The sequence below is a fragment of the Colobus angolensis genome, unplaced genomic scaffold (assembly GCF_000951035.1).
Source record: "Colobus angolensis palliatus isolate OR3802 unplaced genomic scaffold, Cang.pa_1.0 Scaffold13, whole genome shotgun sequence".
In the NCBI taxonomy this organism is placed as follows: domain Eukaryota; kingdom Metazoa; phylum Chordata; class Mammalia; order Primates; family Cercopithecidae; genus Colobus; species Colobus angolensis.
Window position 1 is genome coordinate 2,126,106 of NW_012114252.1, and position 25,227 is coordinate 2,151,332.

General features: G+C 36.0%; 1 protein-coding gene across 1 annotated transcript in view; it reads left to right on the forward strand.

Annotated features, from left to right (window-relative positions):
• The window catches only part of GPC5 (glypican 5), a 1,481,119-nt gene that overhangs the window by 293,274 nt on the left and 1,162,618 nt on the right, over positions 1-25,227 (forward strand). The window contains exon 3 of the mRNA XM_011933784.1: positions 5,784-6,478. Within this exon, the coding sequence (XP_011789174.1) occupies positions 5,784-6,478 (695 nt within the window). The remainder of the gene's footprint in view (positions 1-5,783; positions 6,479-25,227) is intronic.

Consider the following 25,227-nt stretch of genomic DNA (forward strand, 5'->3'; position numbering starts at 1 on the left):
AAGATAGTTTTGATTCCTAATCTGTTTCTTAAATTCCTTAAACAAGACTGGAAAATGTTTATTTTCAATGTGTGCTACAATTTTTAATGCTTGAATACAAAGCTACTACTTATATAGCTTTGGTGAGAGGTATTTTTATGTATTATAACTTTGTAATGAAAGAATCTGTAGTTTCTCTTTCATAATTAAGTAGATGTGATTAATTGTTCAGCACCTAACCTATCTTGGATTTATAAACAATTATTTTATATGTCTATTATATTTTTGGACAACAGCACATGTTTTGTTACTTGACAATTATTTTGAAAGTTTCAATTCTTGCTAATATCAAAATGTTAATTCAGTAAAATGGAAATACTCAACTCCTTGGTAAACATGGTATAAGAACAAAGTAATAGTTTTACAAATTCAAGGTTAATACAAACAAGCAGCTATAGTAAATTCACTTTCTGATTTTACCAATTTTAATTAAAAATTAGCACAAAATTATTCAATGGCTTGGCTCCTAGATTGCTCACTTTTAATAGGTGTTTACATATTAAAATTTTATGAAGTGATTAGGACAAAAATTTTCAAAACATGTTTATCCCTAAGCATTGAATAATCAATTATGTATAGACCAATAGTTTACAGTTTTTTATTGGTTGGATTTAAGAAATATATGTGATCACAAATATATAAAAATATGTATATTACATATATTTAGGTAATTCAGTTAACTGGAATATTTCAATATCAGATTTAATACATATTGAAAGCCCCCCAATTTTTTATTATTGTGGTAAGTTAATAGCATGGTAAAAAACTAATGCAATAGATTACTTAAATGAAATCTATTTTGTGTTCAGATATTCAGGAAATGAACAGAATATTGACACTGTTGTGCACCTCTAAAGTACAGAGATTTGTTTGGAGAAATACATCATTAGACAATTTCACCATTGTGCAAATATAACAGAGTATACTTAGACAGATCTAGACCTTATAGTCTGCCACACACCTAGGCTATACGGTATAGGTTCATTGCTCCTAGGCTACAAACCAGTATGACATGTTACTATAATACTCTAGGTGTTTGTAATGCAGTGGTAAATCTTTGTGTATTGAAGCATATTTAAACATAGAAAAGATACAGTAAAAGGATGGTATAGAATGAGACTGTAATTCTAGCACTTTGGGAGGCCAAAGTGAGCAGATACCTTGAGGCCAGGAGTTTGGCACCAGCCTGGGTAACATAGCAAGACCCCATCTCAACAAAAAATTAATAAAAAATAAAAATTAGCCTGGCATGGTGGTACACACCTGTAGTACCAGCTACTGGGGAAGTTGAGGCAGGAGGGTTGCTTTGAGCACAGAAGGTTTAGGCTACAGGGAACTATGATCCTGGCACTGCACTGCAGCTTGGGTGATGGAGCAAGATGTGGTCTCAAAAAATCGTATATAAAAATATATATATTCTCAGCAAACGATCGCAAGAACAGAAAACCGAACACCGCATGTTCTCACTCATAGGTGGGAATTAACAATGAGATCACTTGAACACAAGGAAGGGGAACATCACACATCAGGGCCTATTGTGGGGAGGGGGGAGGGGTAGGGATAGCATTAGGAGATATACCTAATGTAAATGATGAGTTAATGGGTGCAGCACCCCAACATGGCACATGTATACATATGTAACAAACCTGCACATTGTGCACATGTACCCTAGAACTTAAAGTATAATATATATATATATATGTAAAATTATGGTATAAAATGCCATAACATTATGGCATAAAACTTTTTTTTAAAAAAAGGTACACCTGTATAGGGCACATAACATGAGTGGAGCTTGCGAGACTAGAAGTTGCTCTAGGTAAGTCAGTAAGTGAGTGGTGAGTGAATATGAAAGCTTAGGACATTACTGTACACTATTGTAGACTGTACAAATACTGTATACTTAGGCTACATTAAATTTATTTTAAATATCTTTCTTCAATAACAAATTAACCTTAGCTTACCTTTATAACCTTAGCTTATAAAGTAAACTTTATAAACTTAAATTTTTAAAAAACGTTTTGACTTTTGTAGTAACATTCAGCTTAAAACACAAACTCATTGTACAAAAATGTTTTCTTTATATCTTTACTCTATAAGCTTGTTTTTCTATTTTTAAATATTTATTTATATTTTTTACTTTTTCAACTTTTTTGTTAAAAGCTAAGACACAAACACACACATTAGCCTAGGCCTACCTAGGGTCAGGATCATCAATATCACTATCTTCCCCCTCCACATCTTGTTGCTCTGGAAGGGCTTCAGGGACAATAACGGGCATGGAGATGTCATCGCCTGTGATAACAATGCCTTCCTCTCCTATGATAACAATACCTTCCTCTGGAAGACTTGACTTAGGTGGCTTTATGGTTAACTTAAAAAAATCAATAGATGGAATACACTCTAAAATAACAATAAAAAAATAGTATGGTAAACACCCAGTAACAAAGCTGTTCATTTTCATCATCAAATATTATGTACTGTACATAATTGTATGTGCTAGACTTTTATATGACTGGCAATCTGGTATTTTTGTTTATACCAGCATCACCACAAACAGGTAATACGTTGGACTATCATGTTATGATGGCTATGATGTCACAAAGTTATAGGAATTTTTCAGCTCCATTATAATCTTCTGGGACCAACATCATATATACAGTTAGTCGTTCACCAAAACATCATTACAAGGCACATGACTGTATTTGATAACATATAATCTCTCCTTCAAAGGGTAGTAAAGTCAATACACAGTTTATGAAAGCTAAAATTTTAATGCATGTGGTGTTAGGGAAATTTTTAAAATTTCTGAAGTTATTATCAAGTTCCTGAATTATTATCCTGAAGTTATTATCAAGTTCTTTAGGTTGTTTTGTTTTAAAGAATAAAATTGAATCAGAGAAAAACTACTCTAAAATCAAACAAAAACTGTAAAATTTGTTCAGAAATTTATTTTTAATTACAAACTCAAAGAGTAATCAGAATTAGTTTGTTGCTAATAATACACAGTGGCCTTAAAAGAGAAATAATGATATTTGGAAGTGCTCTACTCATTTTTATTTTGAATGGAAACTCCTAAATATTAAATATATTCTCTTCAAAATTGCTTTTACAATATAAATTACTTTGTAAAACATAACCATTAGGGCTACTTAAAGATAAACTCCATATTTTCCTATTCAGTATGTTATAAATTAATTGGGCTGAAGTTTATAAAAAATATTTCATTCTTGCCTTTATAAAAATTGCACATGTAAGCATTATTTAGAAGTCGGCAGAAATCTGATGGAACATCAGTATTGCCTGATTCAGCCACGTTCAACCTTTATTCCACTAAGAATAATATGGCAATTGTCAGTTACATGAACACATATAGCACATATCTTAGAAACCTAAGTGGAAAGCATTTAAGAATGCCTGTGACATAGGGTATCTTTGAATCTATCCTTATTTTATCTTTAACAAATTAAATAATTTTAAAACATTGTGATGTAACCATTATTGGTAAATAAAATTATTTGTGACCCACTTGGCGATTCATAGTCACACACAAACTGCTCAGAAAAATGACCTATTTTAAGGAGAAACATACAGGCTTAGCAGCTTTATTGTAGTTCAAGCCACAGAGATTCAATTCTGTTTTCACACTTTGTCCTGTGGATCTGTGAAGTGTAGTGGAGTGTAGTGGCTGAGATTGCAGCTGTGGGTCAGGTTATCATAGTGGAATGCTTGCTGAACAACTCTGTAAGAGCTGAGAGAATATTTTACACATATTTGCAAACGCAATGTTTCAAAAACTGGCCAGGTTAAAAGAATCACCTGGGCTGCTTGTTAAATGTAGATTCCTGAACCAAGACAAACCTACTGAGTTAGAATTTCAAATGCAGAGACCTGACAATCGGTATTTTTTCCCCATGAAGCCCAGGTGATCAGGCCATTTGGGGAAACCTGGCATTAATGCTGGCTGACATGATAGAGCTGCTAATCTCAATTGAAGCCTTCTCATTATCATCCCATTTTCATTCTTTCATATTTTTATTGAGAAACCAGTTACTAGCGATGCACAGATAACACATGAGCTCTACCTAACAATTTATACAGGACTCTGTTGAAACAGAATTGCAATTACTTTTAAAAGCTGTTACCTTTGATTGCAGGGTAGATGCACCTTAATATATCACACTAAAGCCTGGAACTCAATGTGAATTAGATCAGTATCAGAATTCGTGATATTGTATTATTATTTATTTGTACTTGTACTCTATGGCATATTGATGACACAGTTCTCCTTCATTAGTAGCTCTCTCTGCACCTCTGCATTTTGTTATTCCATTTTGTTGTTTCCTACTCTTCTTCCCTCTATTTTTGTAATATACTCAAACAGTGTTTTGATTACTAAGTTATTGCGTGATCTTTTACAACCTAATTAAAAGTGACTACAGGATTGGGACTATAGGAGATAATTTTATTGAATATATTTTATTATTATATATTGAAACAGTCCAGTATCCTTGTTTAGGCTAATTACGAAATGTAATTACTAATATATCCAAGGTGTTTACTGTTGCTTAATGCCTCATTTTGATGTACCATTTTGACTTGTTAATTATTCCAACTTTCTTTTTTAGATTTTCTCCCTTAATTTGTGGATAAATTATTCTTGGTTCTTTCTGTGGATAAATTGACTTGAGATCACCAGTTATTTAAGTAAGAAACAAAATATCCCACAGTAAAGTCTTTGAAGATAAGATGATAAGAAAAAGAATATGATTAATGATGTGGTCATGATAATTTATTTTCATCAAATAATAGCACTTATGGGTTTCCCACTGCTTAACAAAGTGTGGTAATTTATGGATACTTTGAAAATGAATGCTTTACCTTCTCTTTAGTTAGAACATGTGAGGAGGTCTAAGGATTGTCTAGTTTTCCTTTGGGAATCTAACCTCCCTTTGTAGCAACCAGTGTGTAATCTACTAGCTTTCATTCTGGAAAAGAAAAAGATTTTAAAAATTATAAAAATATAGCACGGGGTGAATTAAGTGCTTAATGTGACCATCTTTTATAAATAATGAAGTCAGATTATGAAATACATTTCTCAATGATACTTTTTTCTATCATTAGTGATAGAAATGAATAGTTATGAATGACTATAGAATAAAGTAAGAAACTACCATACATGTAACTTATTTTTTATTTCATTACTTTTTTTAAATTTTGAGATGGAGTCTTGCTCTGTCACCGAGGCTGGAGTGCAATGGTGCAATCTCAGCTCACTGTAACCTCCGTCTCCTGGGTTCAAATGATTCTCCTGTGTCAACTTCCCAAGTAGCTGGGATTACAGGCATCTGCCACCATGCCTGGGTAATTTTTGTATTTTTAGTAGAGAGGGGGTTTCCCCATGTTGGTCAGGCTGGTCTCAAACTCTTAACCTCAGGTGATCCACCTCCCTCAGCTTCCCAAAGTGCTGGAATTACAGGCGTGAGCCATCGCACCCGATGATTTCATTACTTTTAAACAGACTTTGATTCTAGAAATATGTCTCTATAAAACGTGTGTGTTGTAGGCAATGGTCATTGTTGTCCCGTCATTATCCTTGGAAAGCTGAATTTGGTTGAGTAGGCTGAGAATTACAATTTACATCCTTAGATTAGTTTTGATGAGTCATTTAATGTCTGGAGCAGATGGACAGTGTTAACATGAATACTAAACCTTCTCATCATTTACCTCTGCTTGTGTTACAGAAACCCTTGAAACTCTCATCAAACAAGCAGAAAATTATACCAGTATACTTTTTTGCAATACCTACAGGAACATGGCCTTGGAGGCTGCTGCTTCGGTTCAGGAGTTCTTCACTGATGTGGGGCTGTATTTGTTTGGTGCAGATGTTAATCCTGAAGAATTTGTAAACAGATTTTTTGACAGTCTTTTCCCTCTGGTCTACAATCACCTCATTAACCCTGGTGTGACTGACAGTTCCCTGGAATACTCAGAATGCATCCGTATGGCTCGCCGGGATGTGAGTCCATTTGGTAATATTCCTAAAAGAGTAATGGGACAGATGGGGAGGTCCCTGCTGCCCAGCCGCACCTTTCTGCAGGCACTCAATCTGGGTATTGAAGTCATCAACACCACAGATTATCTGCACTTCTCCAAAGAGTGTAGCAGAGCCCTCCTGAAGATGCAGTACTGCCCACACTGCCAGGGCCTGACGCTCAGTAAGCCTTGTATGGGATACTGCCTCAATGTCATGCGAGGCTGCCTGGCACACATGGCGGAGCTTAATCCACACTGGCATGCATATATCCGGTCACTGGAAGAACTGTCAGATGCAATGCATGGAACATATGACGTTGAACATGTGCTCCTGAACTTTCACTTGCTTGTTAATGATGCTGTGATACAGGCTCACCTCAATGGACAAAAATTATTGGAACAAGTAAGTAGGAACTCCACATTTCCAGTCTGATTTCTTGTAATTCAAAGATAGCCATGATATACTTTGGGAAATAGTAGGAGAATATATCAATTAATATATTCAATCTAAGATTTTTTTTTATACCTTATGATAAAATTTTGGTTGGCTGAAATACCACATTCTCCCCTAAGTAGAAGCCTGCTGAAAGGGTGAGTTCTGTGACATGGCAAGAGCTCAGGTTTGAAATCAGGAACAGCATAGATTTGAATCTTTAGCCTACCAGTAATTAGTTAAATGAAATTAGGTAAGTCCCTTTGGCCTCTTTGCACCTCAATTTCCTCAGTGATAAAAAGGAAATAGTAACATACAACATTTGAAGTATTCTTTTTTGGGAATATAGGCATTATGTATGCAAACTACTTAGTATGGTACTTGGTACTCCAAAAATGGGTAGTTATTGTTAGAATTTCAAAAGTAGTTCGCTTTAAAATGGAAAATGCCAGTTATATATCCCTGAAGTTAAGACTTGATAGCTTAGTGTTCAAAAGAGTTTCTCCAGAGATGCTCCAAAATCTGTCACAGTGATGGTGTGATAATTTTTTGAAATGTAGTATGTACACGGTCATGGTATTTTATTCCTAGCAGACTGAAAGGTTTTTAAAACACAATCATCAAATCAAAACATATGAGAGTTTTCTATTTGTCCCACCTTACATAGAACCATTTTTCTAAATATTCACTGGCTCCCATAGTAATAGTTCTCATATCCCAGAGTGAAATAGGACAGCATGCTGATGGTTCTACTAAACATTTTCCCCTGAAATAAAATTATACTCTCCAGTGCCAACAAAAGACATCTCCTTAGGCTGACATTGATTTATCAAATTAACAAGCATTCTCATCAATTAACTTGAAGCAGAAAATTTTAGTGAAGAGAGAGTTTCTCCACATTGGTCAGGCTGGTCTCGAACTCTTGACTTCAGGTGCTCCACCCGCCTCAGCTTCCCAAAGTGCTGAAATTACAGGCGTGAGCCACCGCGCCCGGCGATTTCATTACTTTTAAACAGACTTTGATTCAATTCCTTTAATTAATGACTGATAGAATGTGAAAAGTTTTATGTCCAAACACGTTTTTCCCTTCTCTTCCTGACCTTCAGGGACTTGCCAGGTCCTGTGTGAGCCTTTATGGTTCCTTTTTCAAATTAGAAATGGCACCCCCCCTTAGGTGGATTCAGCACAGCACCATAGGGTAACGTGTGGGCTGAAGTTTAACTCCTACTCCCTGCTTCATTCAGCTGGGTATCCCTATACAATGAACCGGATTCTCAACTTGATGTAATGGCCTGGTCTCACATCCTTTTATGAAAATCGTACATGGCCCAGAACCTCTGGAAGGGATACAATATACCATCTCAAAAGGAGGTACCAATGACTGCTGTGGTTTCAAGTATTTCATTGAAAAATAAACATTTAGATACAGGGAATAAAATGCTCTTATTATTATTATTATTTTGAGACAGAGTCTTGCTCTGTTGCCCAGGCTGGAGTGCAGTGGCGTGATCTCCGCTCACTGCAAGCTCCGCCTCCCGGGTTCACGGGTTCTCCTGCCTCAGCCTCCCGTGTAGCTGGTACTACAGGCTCCCGTCACCACGCCCGGCTAATTTTCTGTATATTTTTAGTAGAGACGGTGTTTCACCGTGTTAGCCAGGATGGTCTTGATCCCCTGACCTCGTGATTCACCCGCCTCGGCCTCCCAAAGTGCTGGGATTACAGGCGTGAGCCACTGCACCCGGCCAAAATGCTCATATTGTTTTATTGAGTATCTCCAAAAGGGAAAGTAAGCACAAGAAATTGGAGACCAAGTCCAGATTTGATTATTAATTTGGGGCATGATAATGTAATGTCCCAGGGCCGGGACCTTCTAATATATGTAAGTGAATAGGTTTTCAAGACCTTTCTTCTTACGTATTTTGGAAACCTGAAGGGCCTTTTTGGGTCCTTGAAATCTATCCTGTAGAAAATCTTCTGCATTTCCTGTTTCAAAGACTAAAATAGAAGTTTGCAATAGACAGGCAAGCTTTGAAATCCTGAATTTGCTACCCATTAGTCATGTGGGCTGGGTCAGCTTCTAAAACCCTTAAACCTATTTGTCCTATGTGAAAAGGAAGGGAGGAATAACTTAAATGGGACTATGTTGGTCAGACTGGGACACTGGTAGGCAGTTGGTACCTGAAAACCTTACTGTTTTCTCTCCTTATTCTAAGGAAGGCCCTGAGCAGACCTTGGTGAAACAGGTGACTTTGGTATCTCAAAGTATTAGAATCAGGTTTATGTTTCCTAAAGAAGTTTTTTTTTTTGTTTTGTTTTGTTTTTTGAGACGGAGTCTCGCTCTGTTGCCCAGGCTGGAGTGCAGTGGCCGGATCTCAGCTCACTGCAAGCTCCGCCTCCCGGGTTCACCCCATTCTCCTACCTCAGCCTCCCGAGTAGCTGGGATTACAGGCCCCCGCCACCTCGCCCGGTGAGCTTTTTTTGTATTTTTTAGTAGAGACGGGGTTTCACCGTGTTAGCCAGGATGGTCTCGATCTCCTGACCTCGTGATCCGCCCATCTCGGCCTCTCAAAGTGCTGGGATTACAGGCTTGAGCCACTGCGCCCAGCCCCCAAAGAAGTTTTATACAAAACTTTTATCATGTAAAACTCCCTGTTGTATTTTCTAAGAGTGCTCTTTTTAAAATAAATAGTCTGGTTTTATATAATAAATAGTCCTATGACTATTTTGAGAAACATCAATTATTACTAATAAATTATGGATTCTTTTCTAAATAAAACAGAGCTCTCTTTTTTACTTATGGGAACAGAAGAAGAAACTGACTTTAACTTCCTTGAAAATTGAACCATTAATATTTATTTCTACCAACTTCGAAGTGATTTATAAGCTCTTTATCAAACTTTGATAACCAGTTCACACATCGATGAATTTAACAAATTCAAAATAAATTACTAGAAAGCCAGCAAATAATGATTTTCTCACATTCCCAAAGAAATCTCTGAGATCTAGTACTTCCAAGTCTACTCCTCCATAAACATATATTTTCACTTTAAAATATCTGTGGAGGTACCTGATGTAGGTACCTGATGTGTATATATACCATATATGTATAAATACACCTGAATCTGTTGGATGAATTTCAACTGGAAAAAAGTTTAGCTTTCTGAGAAAAATCGTAAGTACCTTATATTTGGTAAATGTTTAGAGTAACAAAAGTTATTTTACAAGAGAATGTTTTTTAAATTTCATAATTGTGTGATTTTATTAGGACAAAGTTTGATTTAATAAAGCAGAAGAAGAGAGGTAGCAAAGAGTAGGAATTAAAAGCACAAGTCCTAGCGTTAAATTGGATTTCACATCTGTCTCTGCCTCTTACTAGCTCTGAGTCTACGCATTTGCTTATTTTATCTCTGTTTGCTTCAGTTTCCTCTTTGGTTAGATGTGGTGATGTAATACCATAATAGTATCCTTGTGAGAATAAAATGAACTTACACACTTAATGTCTTTTGCATAGTGTTTACATTTTACCAGTTACCACGATCACATTATATTATTTAGAAATAATTCACTGATTTCTCTGATTTTTTATTCTTTTTGTTTGAAATGGAGTCTCGCTCTCTTGCCAGGCTTGAGTGCAGTGGCATGATCTCAGCTCACTGCAACCTCCACCTCCTGGGTTCAAGCGATTCTCCTGCCTCAGCCTCCCAAGTAGTTGGGACTACAGGTGCACGCCACCGTGTCCAGCTAATTTTTGTAGTTTTAGTAGAGATGGGGTTTCACCATATTGGACTCCTGGCCTCGTGATCTGCCCACCTTGGCCTCCCAAAGTGCTGGGATTATAGACCTGCACCACCGCGCCCAGCCTTCTCTTATGTTTTAAATGCTCCCAAGGTAAACGTTTCTTTCTTAGGGGTATAGAGCTCAAAAAATATTTTAAATAATCATTTTATTAAACAAATCCTTGTAATTTTCTTTATGAATGAGAAAAATTGATATTTTCAGAAAATATTAGACAAGTCTCTAATGTATTTTTAATATTAATGGATATAGATAGATTACCCTCTTGTTAATAAATTATTAATTGATTTGGTAACTATATACTTCATATTTTTGAAATAATATTTCTCAATAATTACATTTAATATATTATTTCTTGCTATAATTTGACACTTTTACTAAAGGCATAAGAACATAGAGTCTGGTTTAATAACATTGTTTCAAGATGTTGTAAATAGTACACATGTTATCAGGAAACACAGCTAAATATTGATTCTATACGGTTTTAGGGAAAAAAAAGTTGTTTTGTTTTGTTTTGTTTTCTTTTTTTTTTTTGGAGACTGAGTCTCTCCCTGTCAACCAGGCTGGAGTGCAATGACGCGATCTTGGCTCACTGCATCCTCTGCTTCCCAGGTTCAAGCAATTCTCCTGCCTCAGCCTCCCAAGTATCTGGGATCACAGGCATGCATCACCACACCCAGCTAATTTTTTGTATCTTTAGTAGAGACGGGGTTTCACCATGTTGGCTGGGTTGGTCTCAAACTCCTGACTTCGTGATCCACCCGCCTTGGCCTCCCAAGATTAGAAGCATAATTTTCAACAAAAAAAGTCCCATTCTGTTTTTTCTTACAGACAAGTTTTTCACCTATTCTATCTATGCATATTAGTAGAGATTCAGCTGGTTGTATTCAAATTACTTTAGAAACACTATATAATTCTATCAATAAAACCTATCAAAAATGACTTTAAGGTAGATTGTATAATATATACCAATATACTTTAATTAGCTGTTAAGGAAACTAATATCTTATCACTTCCTCTGTACACTTCCTTTGACATTTATCTGAATCTGTAGACAGTAAGCACAGTAAATTTATTAAGTGTTTTTAGGTGTTTATACCTTCAATAAAAGAAAATTTAAAATAGCAGCCTGGATTGTTTAGGACTAAGTGCTAATTTTGTCCAATTTATTCAACGATGTGATATATATTTTCCTAAAATATCAATGTATATGAGATTTTGCAAAAAATAAGTACTAGAGAACAAAAAAGGTTAGGGAAGAATTCTCAGAATCTCATTCTCCAAAGTAACCTAATTAAAATACAATGCCATTGCAATTTTAGATATTTTAAATTTAGATATCTAAATGCAATACATTCTACAGTAACTATAACACATGAACCTGACAAAAGTCACGACATTTGCTTAGCGTCAGTCAATCTAGTGCAGTGTGGGAGTTTTTGAGTGATGAAGAAGAGGTGGCAGAGTGCATCACCTTCTCGGGGCCATGACACTCTCACAACCATAAGAAGGCTAATGTGCCCTCTCCCTAGAAAAATAACACACACTGACACACAGGCCCATGCAAAATATTGCATATAATTTCAGTGACTTTACAGCTCCTGTGATGCCACAGACCTGAGGGTAAGGACCCCTGAGTTAAAGAAACGACATCCTCATTCTTAGGGTGAAATACAGTGATATCAGAGTTGGTTCCTAGAGAGGTTCAAACATGGATGAAATTATTTTGAAATTAATGTTGGATATGTAGAGTATGTTCTTTTGACTATGACTCAGCTCAGAATGTATAAACTTTAGACAGAGAAGAGGTTGGAATGAATAAGTAGAATCTCTAGGGTTGCTCCAGTTTCTATAATATATGAAAAGCTGACAATATATTATTTCTGAAATAAAAATTGTTTTGGTGGGGGAGCTTTCATTCACGTACATATTTGGACTTGGCTGCCACGAGGTGGAAGGTGGTGGCCAAAGGTTGTGTGTAAACTACCTCATAGACAAAGCCCATGGGTGGTTGGACAAAATTTCATTAAAAATACATTAGTAGTGTTAAAAGATATTATTTTTACCTTTGCCTAATTTTTGTTTAACATATGTGGCAGGTTGATATTGAGCTTGTGATTTCGTATATGGCTTTTCTGAGGAATAAGACTGGAAACTGACAAAGAAAAAGAAAAGACGTAAGAATTAAATGTGTAACAATTGAGAGGGGAAAAATACAAGCTCCTGGTGTGAAAGGCAGCTCTGAAAGAGTCCAATCAAAGTGGGATGACTTTGATTTGTAGAAAACACTGTAAGCTAATAAAGCAGAAAAGGAAGATTCATTAGACCATAGGAAGGTTATCTAGTCCAACTCACAGTTCTACATAGAGGTCATTTGTAAAGGTTTTCACCCACCAACTTCTGGTCACTAAATAGTGTTAAGGAACTTCTTACTCCAGATGTGGCCATATTAAGTGTGTAGTGACAATTAATTGTTTCTATTTTTAATATGAGGATCATTCTGTTTTTTTCAAATATGGAATGAGATGTTTTCTGATTAGAGACAAGTCAAAGGGTAATTTCATTGTGCATGGATTTTCTGTTCAGATGTCATAAATATGACACTCTGTTGAGGTAGTTCTGTGATATTTCAGCCTCTGCTGGTAGGAATTTTCTTCACATGCCTGATTAGATCTGAATCCTTCTTATTTTGGAGATTTGACTCCTGCATGTGTGTACCATACTAGTGGAGTGGTGATAGTGGTGGATGGAACCTCTCCTGAGGTGATTAGCAGTGGTCAGGGCTAATGAAGACTCATGTACCTCATATGAGGCAAGTCCAAAATTCTTTAGGGGCAGATAACAAGTTTGAATACTTTTTGTGTCAACAGTTCATAGAACTTTGAAAATGTTGCATGATTATTTTGTGATTTTATCTTTCTGATAAATATTGTGGTGTGAGTTACTAGAGAATAAAGACTGATAATCAGAGTTATTTATTTTTACCTAATTTCCTGAGAGAGGAAAAATTATTAAATATCTTGTGAAGGTCCGAAGGTCTATAAAGCAGAATCTGAGCAAAGGCCTCCTAGAAGAGTGGTCCATCACGTTTGTGGACATCTCAAGTTGTTGGAAAGTTTATCCTTCTGGTGAAGGATTATATGTATGTTAAACAGTCACCCATGGTACACTAGAATGTAATGTTGTGAAGTTAGGAACTAAGTCTTGGCCATCTTTGCCTTTAAGTATTTGAAGGCTATTATTCTGTCACTTTTCTTGACATCTTCTTCTTTCCAGGTTACTCAGTCCCATTTAATTCTAAATGTAAAAGGGAAAAGAACCCCTTACATTCTTCCTCAATCAAATTATGTGTCAAATGTGCATTTGCTTTTGTTAAGTTATTGAGGTTTCTTTGAGCAAATAATCTCTTATCCCAATATTATGAGCTGTTTGTCTCCTGGGAATAATAAATTTTTAATAATGTCTAGTGATTCTTTTGAATTTTTCTGAAATAATTTCTGATTGAATTTTATGTGAATAGGTCTTCAGGTACATTACTGATACTTTCAGCTACTTTGAAAATCCTCCTGCTACTTTTGTGGGGTAAATGTTCGCTAAATCGATACTGCATAAACCCATGTGTAGGTCTTTCCACAATTTAATTTATTTTTCTTAACTAGTTTTTAATTGTCAAAATTATATGTATTTATGGCATACAACATGATATTTTGATATATGTAAAATAAATAAAATTAAGCTAATTAAGATATCCTTCACCTCACCTACACATTTTAGTGAGAATGTTTAAAATCTACTCTCTGAGAAATTTCAAGTGTATACTACATTGTTATTAACTGTAGTCACAGTGCTGTACAATAGATCTCCAGAACCCATTCTTCCTGTCTAATCGAAACTTCTTGCTTTTTGACCAACATATCCTCAGCCTCAGCCCTGGCAACCACCATTTTTTTTTTTTTTCTCCTTTTAGTTTGACTTCTTTAGATTCTACATAAAAATGAGATTCATACAACATTTGTCTTCCTCTGCCTGACTTATTTCACTTAGCATAATTCCTTCTAGATTCATCCATGTTGCTACAAATGACAGAATTTCTTTCTTTTTTCAAGCTTAATAATATTCCACTGTGTGTGTGTGCTTGTGTGTGTGTATGTGCGTGTATTCTCTTATTCCATAGGTTTTCTTTTCACTCTGTTGATTGTTTCCTTGGCTGTGCAGAATCATATGTATATATCTCACATCTGCTTTATCTATTCCTCTGTTGATGGACACTTAGATTGATTCTGTATCTTGACTATTGTGAATAGTGCTGCAGTAAACATGGGAGTTCAGACATCTCTTCCACATACTGATTTCATGTCTTTTCAGTGTATACCCAAAAGGATAATTGCTGTACCATATGGTAGCTCTATTTTTAATTTTTTGAGGAACCACCCCACTTTTCTTCATAATAACTGTACAAATTAACATTCCTACCAATAGTGTACAGGTTTCCCCCTTTCTCTACATCCTCAGAACACTTGTTATTCTTTTGTCTTTTTAGTAATGTCCATTCTAACAGATTTGAGATAATATCTAATTGTGGTTTTAATTTGCATTTCCCTGTTTATTCATGATACTAAACATTTAAACATATACCTCTTGGCCATTTATGTTTTCCTTGGAGAAATGTCTATTCAGGCCATCTGCTCTGTTTAAGGTTATTTGTTTTATTGTTATTGAGTGTTTGAGTTCCTTATGTATTTTGGATATGAAGCCCTTATCAGATGAATGGCTTGCAAATATTTTCCCTTATTCCATAAATTGTCTCTTTACTCTGTTGATTGTTTCCTTGGATATGCATAGCATTTTAGCTTGAAGAAATCTCATTTGTCTATTTTTGCTCTCGTGGCCCATACTTTTGGGGTCATATCAAAAAAATCTTGCTAAGACTAATGTCAGGAACATTTTTTCCTATGTTTTCTACTAGTACTTTTATAGTTTCAGGTCTTACATTAGTTGAAAATCAATTAACTAGAAATGCACAAATTTATTTCTGGGATCTTTATTCTGTTCCAGTGGTCTACATGTCTGTCTTTATATGTGTACCATGATATTTTGTTTATTATAACTTTTAGTATATTTTGAAGTCAGGTAGTATGACGCCTTGTTCTTATCGCACAATATTGCTTTAGCAATTTGTAGTGTTTTGTGATTCCATACAAATTTTAGGATTTTTTTCTCCATTTCTGTGAAAAATGTCATTGGTACTTTGATAGAGATTGCACTGAATCTATAGATGGCTTTAGGTACTGGACACTTTAATAATATTAACTCTTCTAATTCAAGAACGTGGATATCATTTTACTTATGTCCATCTTCTTTAATTTTTCATCAATTTTTACAGTTTTCAGTGTACATATCATCAACCTCCTTTGTTAAACTTATTTTCTGAGTGATTTTTTGGTAGCTGTTGTAAATGGCATTGTTTTCTTGATTTCTTTTTCTGATGGCTTACTGTTAGTGTATGGAAGTGCTACAGATTTTATGTTTATTTTGATTAGCAATATTAAGCATTTAAAAATACACCTGTTGGCCATTTAATAAAGTTTGTTTATTATTTCTTTACTAAGTTTATTTATTATTTATCACATTTTTTTCTTGGAATATTTAGGGTTTTCTATAAATAAGATCATGTTATCTGAAAAGAGGCAATTTAACTGTTCCTTTTTTTTTTTTTTTTGGATGCCTTTTATTGAGTTTTCTTGCCTTATTGCTCTGGCAAGAAATTCAAGTACTATGTTGAGTAGAAGTGGCAAGAGTGGATACTCTTGTCTTCTTCCTGATCTTAGAGGGAAAGGTTTCAACTTTTCCCTATTGAGTATAATGTTAGCTATGGGATTGTGATGTACGGCCCTTATTGTATTGAGATAAATTCCTTCTATAACTTATTTGTTGAGAGCTTTTATCATGAAAGAATATTGAATTTTATCAAATGCTTTTTTGTGTGTGTTTATTGAGATCACATTATTTTTGTCATTCATTCTGTTAACATGGTATATCACATTTATGTATTTGTATATGGTGAACCATCCTTGCATCCCAGGGATAAATGTCACTGCTGTTGAGTATGGTTTGCCAGCATTTTGTTGAAGATTTTTGCATCTGTGTTCCTAAGGGATATTGATATGTAATTTTTTTTTCTTTTAGTGTCCTTATCTGGGTTTTGTTTCAGGGTAATGCTGGCCTTATAAAATGAATTTGGCAGTATATCTTCCTCTTTGACTTTTTAAAGAGTTTGAGAAGAATTGGTATTAGTTCCTTTAAATGTTTGGCGGAATTCAACTGTGGGGCCGTTCATCCGGGATTTTATATAATGGGGAATTATTTTGAAATGTTTGATTCAACTTCCTTAATCATTATTTGTCTGTTCAGATTCTTTATTTCTTCATGATTCAGTCTTGGAAGTTTGTATGTTCCTAGACATTTTTCCATTTCTTCTAGGTTATCCAACTTGTTTGCATATACTTATTCATTTTATCTCTTAAGATCCTTTGTATGGAATTATCTGTATATTTCTTTAAGGTCCATTTGGTCTCAAGTGTAGTTCAAATTTAATGTTTCCTTATTGATTTTCTTGTTGGATGATGTAGCCATTATTGAAAGTAGAGTACTGAAGTCCTCTACTCTTTGCAATACTATCGTATTGCTGTCCATTTCTTGCCTTGTATCTGTTAATATGTACTTTTTATCTAGGTGCTTCAATGCTGGGTGCATACATATTTGCAATTCTTATACACCATTTTTGAATTGATCCTTTTGTCATTATATAATGACCTTCTTTGTCTCTTTTTACATTTTGACATATAGTCTATTTCATCTAAGTACTACCTCTATACTCTTTTGGTTTCTATTTGCATGGAATGAATATCTTTTTCTACCCCTTGACTTTCAGTTTTTATATGACTATAGAAGGCATGACCACCCAGAGCATTCCTAGGGGATCTGGATCTGGGCTAAGCTCCCATGTTATTGCTGCCTCTGCTGGTCATGGGGCCCCCAGGATCAGTATTACATAGAGCATCGTGGCAGTCATTGGACCTTCCATGGCTTCCAAAGCCTCTGATGAGTCACCTCAAATTGCCAGAACTCCATGGCCACAGAAAACCACAGAGTACCACTGTGAGCATCCTGCCCAAAACTTCTCAGGGCTTGAAAACCAAGGACAATTTCACTCAAGATGGAACAAGAAAAACAGCGCCTCTCAACTTTCTCCATGTCTTGACCACAAAGTCAATGGTCATATTACATGATCCTTGGAATGAGGGCTAAGCTCTGTAGGCCAGAGTGGATAGCCAGGGTCTCTGGCTACCCTAACTCCTTCCTAATTGACTCAATAAATAAGAAGGAAAATCTCTTTCCATGCCTGTAATCATTCTTGGTCAATAGCTGAGAAGTTCTACAGTGGAGGAATGCAAGTATGCAACATTGGCCACTGATCCTCTTTCTCTTTAATAAAACTTTGCATTATGTGACCTTGGAGACCTAATCTATCTAGGAATGATCAGAGAAGACTCCAGCTGTCAGTTCCCTTCTTGGTTTTGTGTCTGGCTGGCTTCAGCTATGCATGGGAAGGGTGGTGTGAGAGGTGTGAGGATGGAGAAGGTTTATACTCCCTTCTCTGTTTTCATTTTTGACAACTAAAGGAAGAAATAACAGGAATTTTCAAAGTCTTTACATTTCAGGAATGTGTAATCTAATTATGGGATACTTTGTTTCACTCACATTTTTCTCCTTCTGACTGTTCACATTTATGATTCTGACTTTGTGAATCAGAAGGTCTGGCTGCTAACACCTAACACTTTAGCAACTATCTTTTGAGACAGGCAGTACCTCCCACTTTTAAAAAATTTGGACCATTCTCCTTATTCTATTTTCAGCCACTCTCTGTGTTCATTTGGACAGTAGAATAAGCAGATGAGGCACCTTTTGTTGAAAGATTACCTAAGGAAAATATCAATAGAAAGCATGGTAAGTTTTGATAGAGTCTGTATTAGGATGTGTACTAAACTCTTCAGTAACATTTGTCTGTACATTGGAGTCACAATATGGATAGTCTGATTTAGAGATGATTCAAACTCATTTCATCACATCAGCAGTAGATGTTTGATGCTGGATATCATCGTTGGGGGCAGGATTTGTGCACTTCAATGTTACTTTCAGGTTTTGATCTAAGAATAGGAAACCTTTATTCTCTTACTTGAATGGAGAAGGACTCTAAAAACAACACCCCCCCATATTTCCAAATGACATATAGTTATAATTTCCAACAATAAAGTAGTAACTGTTAAGAAAAATTACCCAAAACCTGAAGAGAAGGAAAAATATTAGTTGTAGTTCTCCAATTATTTAAGGCGAGCTCCTTGAGCCATCTCTAGGTACATGTAATTTTTTTCCTTTTTTTCTTTCATTTTTATTTTTTATGTTTTGAGATGGACTTTTGCTCTTGTCACCCAGGCTGGAGTGCAGTGGCACGATCTTGGCTCATTGTAACCTCCGCCTCCCGAGTTCAAGCAATTCTCCTGCCTCAGCTTCCCTAGTAGCTGGAATTATAAGTGTGTGCCACCATGCCCAGTTAATTTTTGTATTTTTAGTAGAGACAGGTTTTCACCATGTTGGCCAGGATGGTATTGATCTCCTGACCTCGTGATCTGCCCGCCTTGGCCTCCCAAAGTGTTAGGATTACAGGGATGAGCCACCGCACCCGGCCCTAGATACATGTAATTTTTTTTTTTTAATTTACTATTTCATCACTTTACAGACCATACTAAGATCTGTAAAGTTAGATTTAATTTACAGAAGATTGATAAATAGCAAATAATTTTTGTCCCATGGAGTTGTAAGTGATATTTGCCTGATTGAGGAAACAAACCAAAAAGTTATTGTCAATCATCTTGTAAGTCTGACGTTAATCTCGCAGTGTTTCTTCTTGTAAGGAGTATAATGCTAATCTCTGGTATTCACCTTTCAAGCAGCTTTATTGTGCTGTTTGTTCCCTCATTAAGAAATTAGGCAAAAATATTTCACAACTGCTCATTACATATTTGTGAGAGTCATATTTTTAATTCTTTTTGAAATTATACTTTGACCTAACACATTGAGAAATAAAAGGTCTCAAGAAAATATGTTGCTTATTTTTGGGACTTTTTTGTTGGGAATTGTTAGAAACTTGAATTCATTTAACAGCTCCCCAAGTAGGGGAGTAATCATTAAATCACTAGATAATTGAGCAGATGTAATATGCTGCAAATGTGGGAACTGAGAGTTGAAGAAGATGTTCCCAGAGGATAAATAAAAGGCAAAAACAAAAAAGAAAATGAAAAACAAGAAATGAAAAGATATGTTTTGTAACAAAAAAGAATGCAATCCATAATGAATATCTAGTAGTTAGGAATGTGCCAAATAGCAACAATATACGTATAACAACAAATTAAGATAAAGACATCATAGAAATAAATATAAAAATTGAAGATGAAACGTAATAGAAATAGAAAACCAGAAAAATTGTAGGCTTATTATGTAATTCCAAGAGCGTAGTGGAATTAATGGATGCATTTGCTTTAAAATCAGGAATCAAACACGACTGTCAATATATGACACTGTCTAAGTTAATGTTTATGTTCAGGCACTAATTAATACAATTAGACAACTCTTACAACTCATCAATTAAAAATTAACTCAGGAGAAGATGGGCATAGACATTCTCCAAAGAAGGCTGTACAAATGACTGATAAGCAAATGAAAAGATGTTTAACATTGTTAGTCATTAGTGGCATATAAATCAAAACCACACTGAGACAGTGAGATACCACTTCACACCCAGTAGGTTGGCTATATTAAAAAAGACTAGCAAGCTGGACATGATAGCTCAGCCTGTAATCCCAGTGCTTTGGGAGGCCAAGGTGGGAGGATTGTTGAGCCTAGGAGGTCAAGACCAGTCTGAGCAACATAGCGAGACACCATCTCTACAAAAAATAATAAAGATTAGGTAGGCATGTTGGCACACCTGTGGTCCCAGCTGCTCAGGAAGCTTATGTGCAAGGATCACATAAGCCTGGGATGTCCAGGCTGCAGTGAGCCATGATCGGACCACTGCACTCCAGCCTGGGTGACAGAGCGAGACCCTGTCTCAAAACAAATAACGAAACAAAGATAAATAGTAGCAAAGTGTTTGTGAGGCTGTGGAAAAAATTGAGCATGCAAACATTGCTGGAGGGAATGTAAAATGCTGCAGCCACTTTGGAAAACACTTTGGCAGTTCCTCAAAAAGTTAAATTGAGACCTAGCATATGACCCAGCTAATTTCATGCCAAGGTGTATTCCCAAGACAATGTAATACATATATCCACACACACAAAAAAAAATATATATATATCGATATCATCACAGCATATTCCTAATAGCCAAAAACTGGAAACAACATAAATGTCTATCAACTGATGAATGGATAAATGAAATGTTCTATGTACGTATAATGGAATATCTTTTGGCAATAAAAAGAACGAAGTACTGATACATGCTACAATATTATTGGACCTTGATAAATAAACTTAGGCATATTAAAATTTTAAAGCATATAGTTGAGCAGACAGGAGTTAATGAATTGGGCAGTGCTAGATCTCAAGCAACTGGGACCTCACCGAAGGCGTGTGAGGGAAAAGTGTTTATAAAGTATTCACAGAAACAAGACAAAGGCAATATTTGATTGGTAAAGGGAGGAAATAGTCTTAAAGTCCTAAGTAGAGATTCCTTGGCTATTTCTGAATGGTTAAGTTTGTTTGTTTGTTTGTTTTTCCTCTGGAATATGACTGTTTACTCTGAGTTGGGTTTCCGTTTGTTTATGTCAGAGCCCAGAAAGCTAATGCCACCTCAGTCTAATGGCCTCCTAATTACTTTAACACGTTTTGTGAAAGAAGTCAGTCTCAAAAGACTACATATTGTAAGATTCTATTTATATGAAATGTCCAGGACAGCAAATTCATGGAGATAGAAATTAGATTAATAGTTGCCAGGGGCTTAGAGGAGCTGGGGACTGGGGAGTTACTGCTGAGGCAACATGGGTTTTTTTGGAGGGGGTAACAAAAATATTGTAAAATTAGATAATGATGATGGTTGCACTACTCTGTGAATATAATAAAATTCACTGAATTGTGCATTTCAAAAGGGCGAATTTTATGTTCTGTGAACTATATAGCAATAAAGCTGTTATAAAAAATTACATTGTATACTTTTGAAAATTGACTCATGCAAATAGAAAACCAGTATATGCCAGGAAGTAATTTCTATGTGTGGGTTTGTTCTTTCTGTTGGCATACTCTTTCGGAGGCTTTGGAGACTCAGAGGAATAATGTGTCATTTAATTTGTCACCCACTATGACATATTAAATATGTTTTTAGAAACATTTTGTCTTTAACACTACAAGGTCCTGCAGATTTAAAAAGTTCTCATATATCAAAGGTTTTGTTTATTTTCCCCATGGATGCTCAACTTTCAGATCCCAAAAAACTATTTTTGTTATTTAAGAAATTTATGAGTCTGATACATTTAAGTAAGAGGAGAATCTCATACATTCATTCGAATATTCCAGTAATGTATATTGAGTGTTTGCAGTGTCCTGAGACTGCTAGACATTGGGTGTTACCAGCTGGGCATGCAGCTACACTGTTGGGACTTCAATAGGTTAACTCACTTTTCCATGGCCACTTTAACCTCCCTAGTCTACTCTCTGCACAGAAGTCAGAATACACTTTTTAAAAGATAAAATACATTATGCTTAAAATCTTCCAGTGGTTTTTATTGACCTTAGAATGAAATTTAAAAGCCTTTATACTGACCTTTAGTGCTTTGCACATTCTGGCCTATACTACCACTTTACCTTCATCTGGCACCACTCGTAATACTCCCTTGCTCTAGCCATGCTGGAGTTCTCTTGGTTCCTTTAGCATTCGGTCTTCTCTCATGACTCTTGTTGGAGTTTTGAATGAGATAGGCTCTCCCCTGGCCGTCCTCCCAAGCACCTTTATCTGTAGCTAATGTTAATGCTACTCCTCCGTTTCTGTGTTGTGATAGATACCACTACCTGTGGGAAGCTTTCCTCTGTAGAAAAGGTTGGGTAACTTTGTAATGTAAACTGGCAACACTGTAACTTCTCTTTTACAGCATTTTGCATAAATGCAGTTGTTTATTATCTATATTTTATATTGATTTGCAGATGCCCAAAGGCATGAGACCATTGGTTATACTCGCCACTGTATCCCTAGAGTTGAAGTCTTGATTCATATATGATTCCCCAATGAATATCTGATCATCAACTTAAGAAAGCTGGCCCTTATCATGCATTGCCTGGACCATAGCAATTGTCTCCAAATTAATCTTTTTGCCTGCAGCTTGGCCTTCTTGTATCTGTCTGAAAAAATACAAGCCCCATAGCATGGTATAAAGTTCCATTTGTAGTGATACCACTACATGCGAACTTTATACCATGCTATGGGGCTTGTATTTTTTCATATCAATCTCATTCCAAGTCTCCTGACTTGCCCTCCCTTCCTTTCATGTTCCAGGTCTATTAAAGTACATGCAGCCCTTCATCCATTCCTCTTAACCCCATGTTGTGTTAAACATTCTTCTGTGTCCACCTCACCAGTAAAACTGGAAGCTTATACAGAGAATTCACTAGACTTTGTCATTTCTTTATCCCCCATGCTTGTTAAAGTGTCTGGCAATATTTGTTAAACTAAAATGACCGCAGACATCACAGCAGAAACTTCTTGATTTAATGCACTGAATTAGATTTAATTTCAGGCATTTATAATATTTTATAGAATCTTAAATTACTAACACTTCATATCTTCCATGAGAACACAGCAAGACAATTGTGATAATCTATGATTCTTCTAATGAATGCACAGAATGCTTCCATTTAAACTTTTATACAGATAAATACTCTGATACTATTAATGTTGTATCTGCATTTATCTTAAGTCCTGTCAAAAATCCTGCTTATCAAATTAGGCTACTGGAAATAAAGGCAAGAGAAAAATAATAAATATTAAAACCACATTTTGGTAGAGGTGTATATAATCTACTCGAAATAGCTCTGGGAGTGTTCCCATGCTACACCTTTCATCTTCCATTTCTCAATTCAGGAATGCAAACATCAGGCGTTTGGGCTTCTCCATTGCATGTACTGTCTGGGTTCAAAGGCATCCCAAGCTGCCCAGGGCCTGGGGCAGGACTGAGGCTTCACTGTCAAACTAGATGCCTTTAGATTGTACAAGTGTATTTCTCATTTAGAGAATTCACGTGGTTCATCTAAAGAAGTTTTTAAAATAGCTTTTTTTTTGTAGTTCACTCGTGTTCATTTAGATGTAAGTAGGTATTCTTTGAAAAAAAATAGTTGCATGATCTTCATTAAGTTCAGGGAAAGCCTACACACAACAGCCACCTCCTAGAGGGAATTGTGGGTGGTTTCCATGCAGACTGTGTCAAAGGCTCTATGAAATCCTGCTATTTAAAGGAACGTTTTTACACTGTTGGTGGGAGTATAAATTAGTTCAACCATTGTAGAAGACAGTGTGGCAATTCCTCAAGGATCTAGAACTAGAATTACCATTTGACCCAGCCATCCCATTACTGGGTATATACCCAAAGGATTATAAGTCATGCTACTATAAAGACACATGCACACGTATGTTTATTGTGGCACATTCACAATAGCAAAGACTTGGAACCAATCCAAATGCCCATCGGTGATAGACTGGATTAAGAAAATGTGGCACATATACACCATGCAGCTATAAAAAAGGATGAGTTTATATCCTTTGTTGGGACATGGATGAAACTGGAAACCATCGTTCTCAGCAAACTGTCACAAGGACAGAAAACCAAACACCACATGTTCTCACTCAGGTGGGAATTGAACAATGAGATCACTTGGACACAGGGCAGGAACTTCACACCCGGGGGCCTGTCATAGGGTTGGGGGCTGGGGGTGGAATCCATTAGGAGATATACCTAATGTAAAGGACGAGTTGATGGGTGCAGCACACCAACATGGCACATGTATACCTATGTATCAAACCTGCATATTGTGCACATGTACTCTAGAACTTAAAGTATAATAATATAATAATAATAATAAAGACATCTTGTTATTTAAAAATACCCATTAACTGTATTAAGTAAAGCATTTCCAGTATTTATTTAGCCAAGAAGCCCATTTTTGACTGAACAACTTATAGATTTTCTCCTAAAAACACTTTGAAAAATCCTACTCTGAGGTACGTTTCATTATTTCCCAAAGTGGTCATTTTAATAATTGTGCATTACTTGGGGTTTGGGCCACAGCACATTTATTTTGGGGGAGGTCAACATCCATCCCGCAGCAGGGAATGTGGGCTGGCATCTGGCTGGGTAACTTCAAGTGTATAGCTAGGCCGTTGGCAGCTGTGGTCATCCTCGATGGGTGCCCCACGTTAAAGAAGGATTGGTCATGCTAAAATTTACCAAGGACTCTAAGAACACAGTTCAGAAACTGAATCCCTTTGAAAATTCTATGTGCATTTGATGGAATTAGATTTTTTGCAGGTGCAGCAATGTGAAAATAGGACTAAACATTATCTTGACCTCCTAAAAGTGGTTTATTTCCAGAGAGATGAGAGTAAACATGTCTCAGACAAATATCTTTGTCTGGATGCTATGCTTCTAGCTTTATACTAAGCAACCATTTTATTCAGTGATCTATCCACACGCACTGAGAATTATAATATTCACAAGGACCATTAAGATGGATTCTTGGGCCGGGCGCGGTGGCTCAAGCCTGTAATCCCAGCACTTTGGGAGGCCGAGACGGGCGGATCACGAGGTCAGGAGATGGAGACCATCCTGG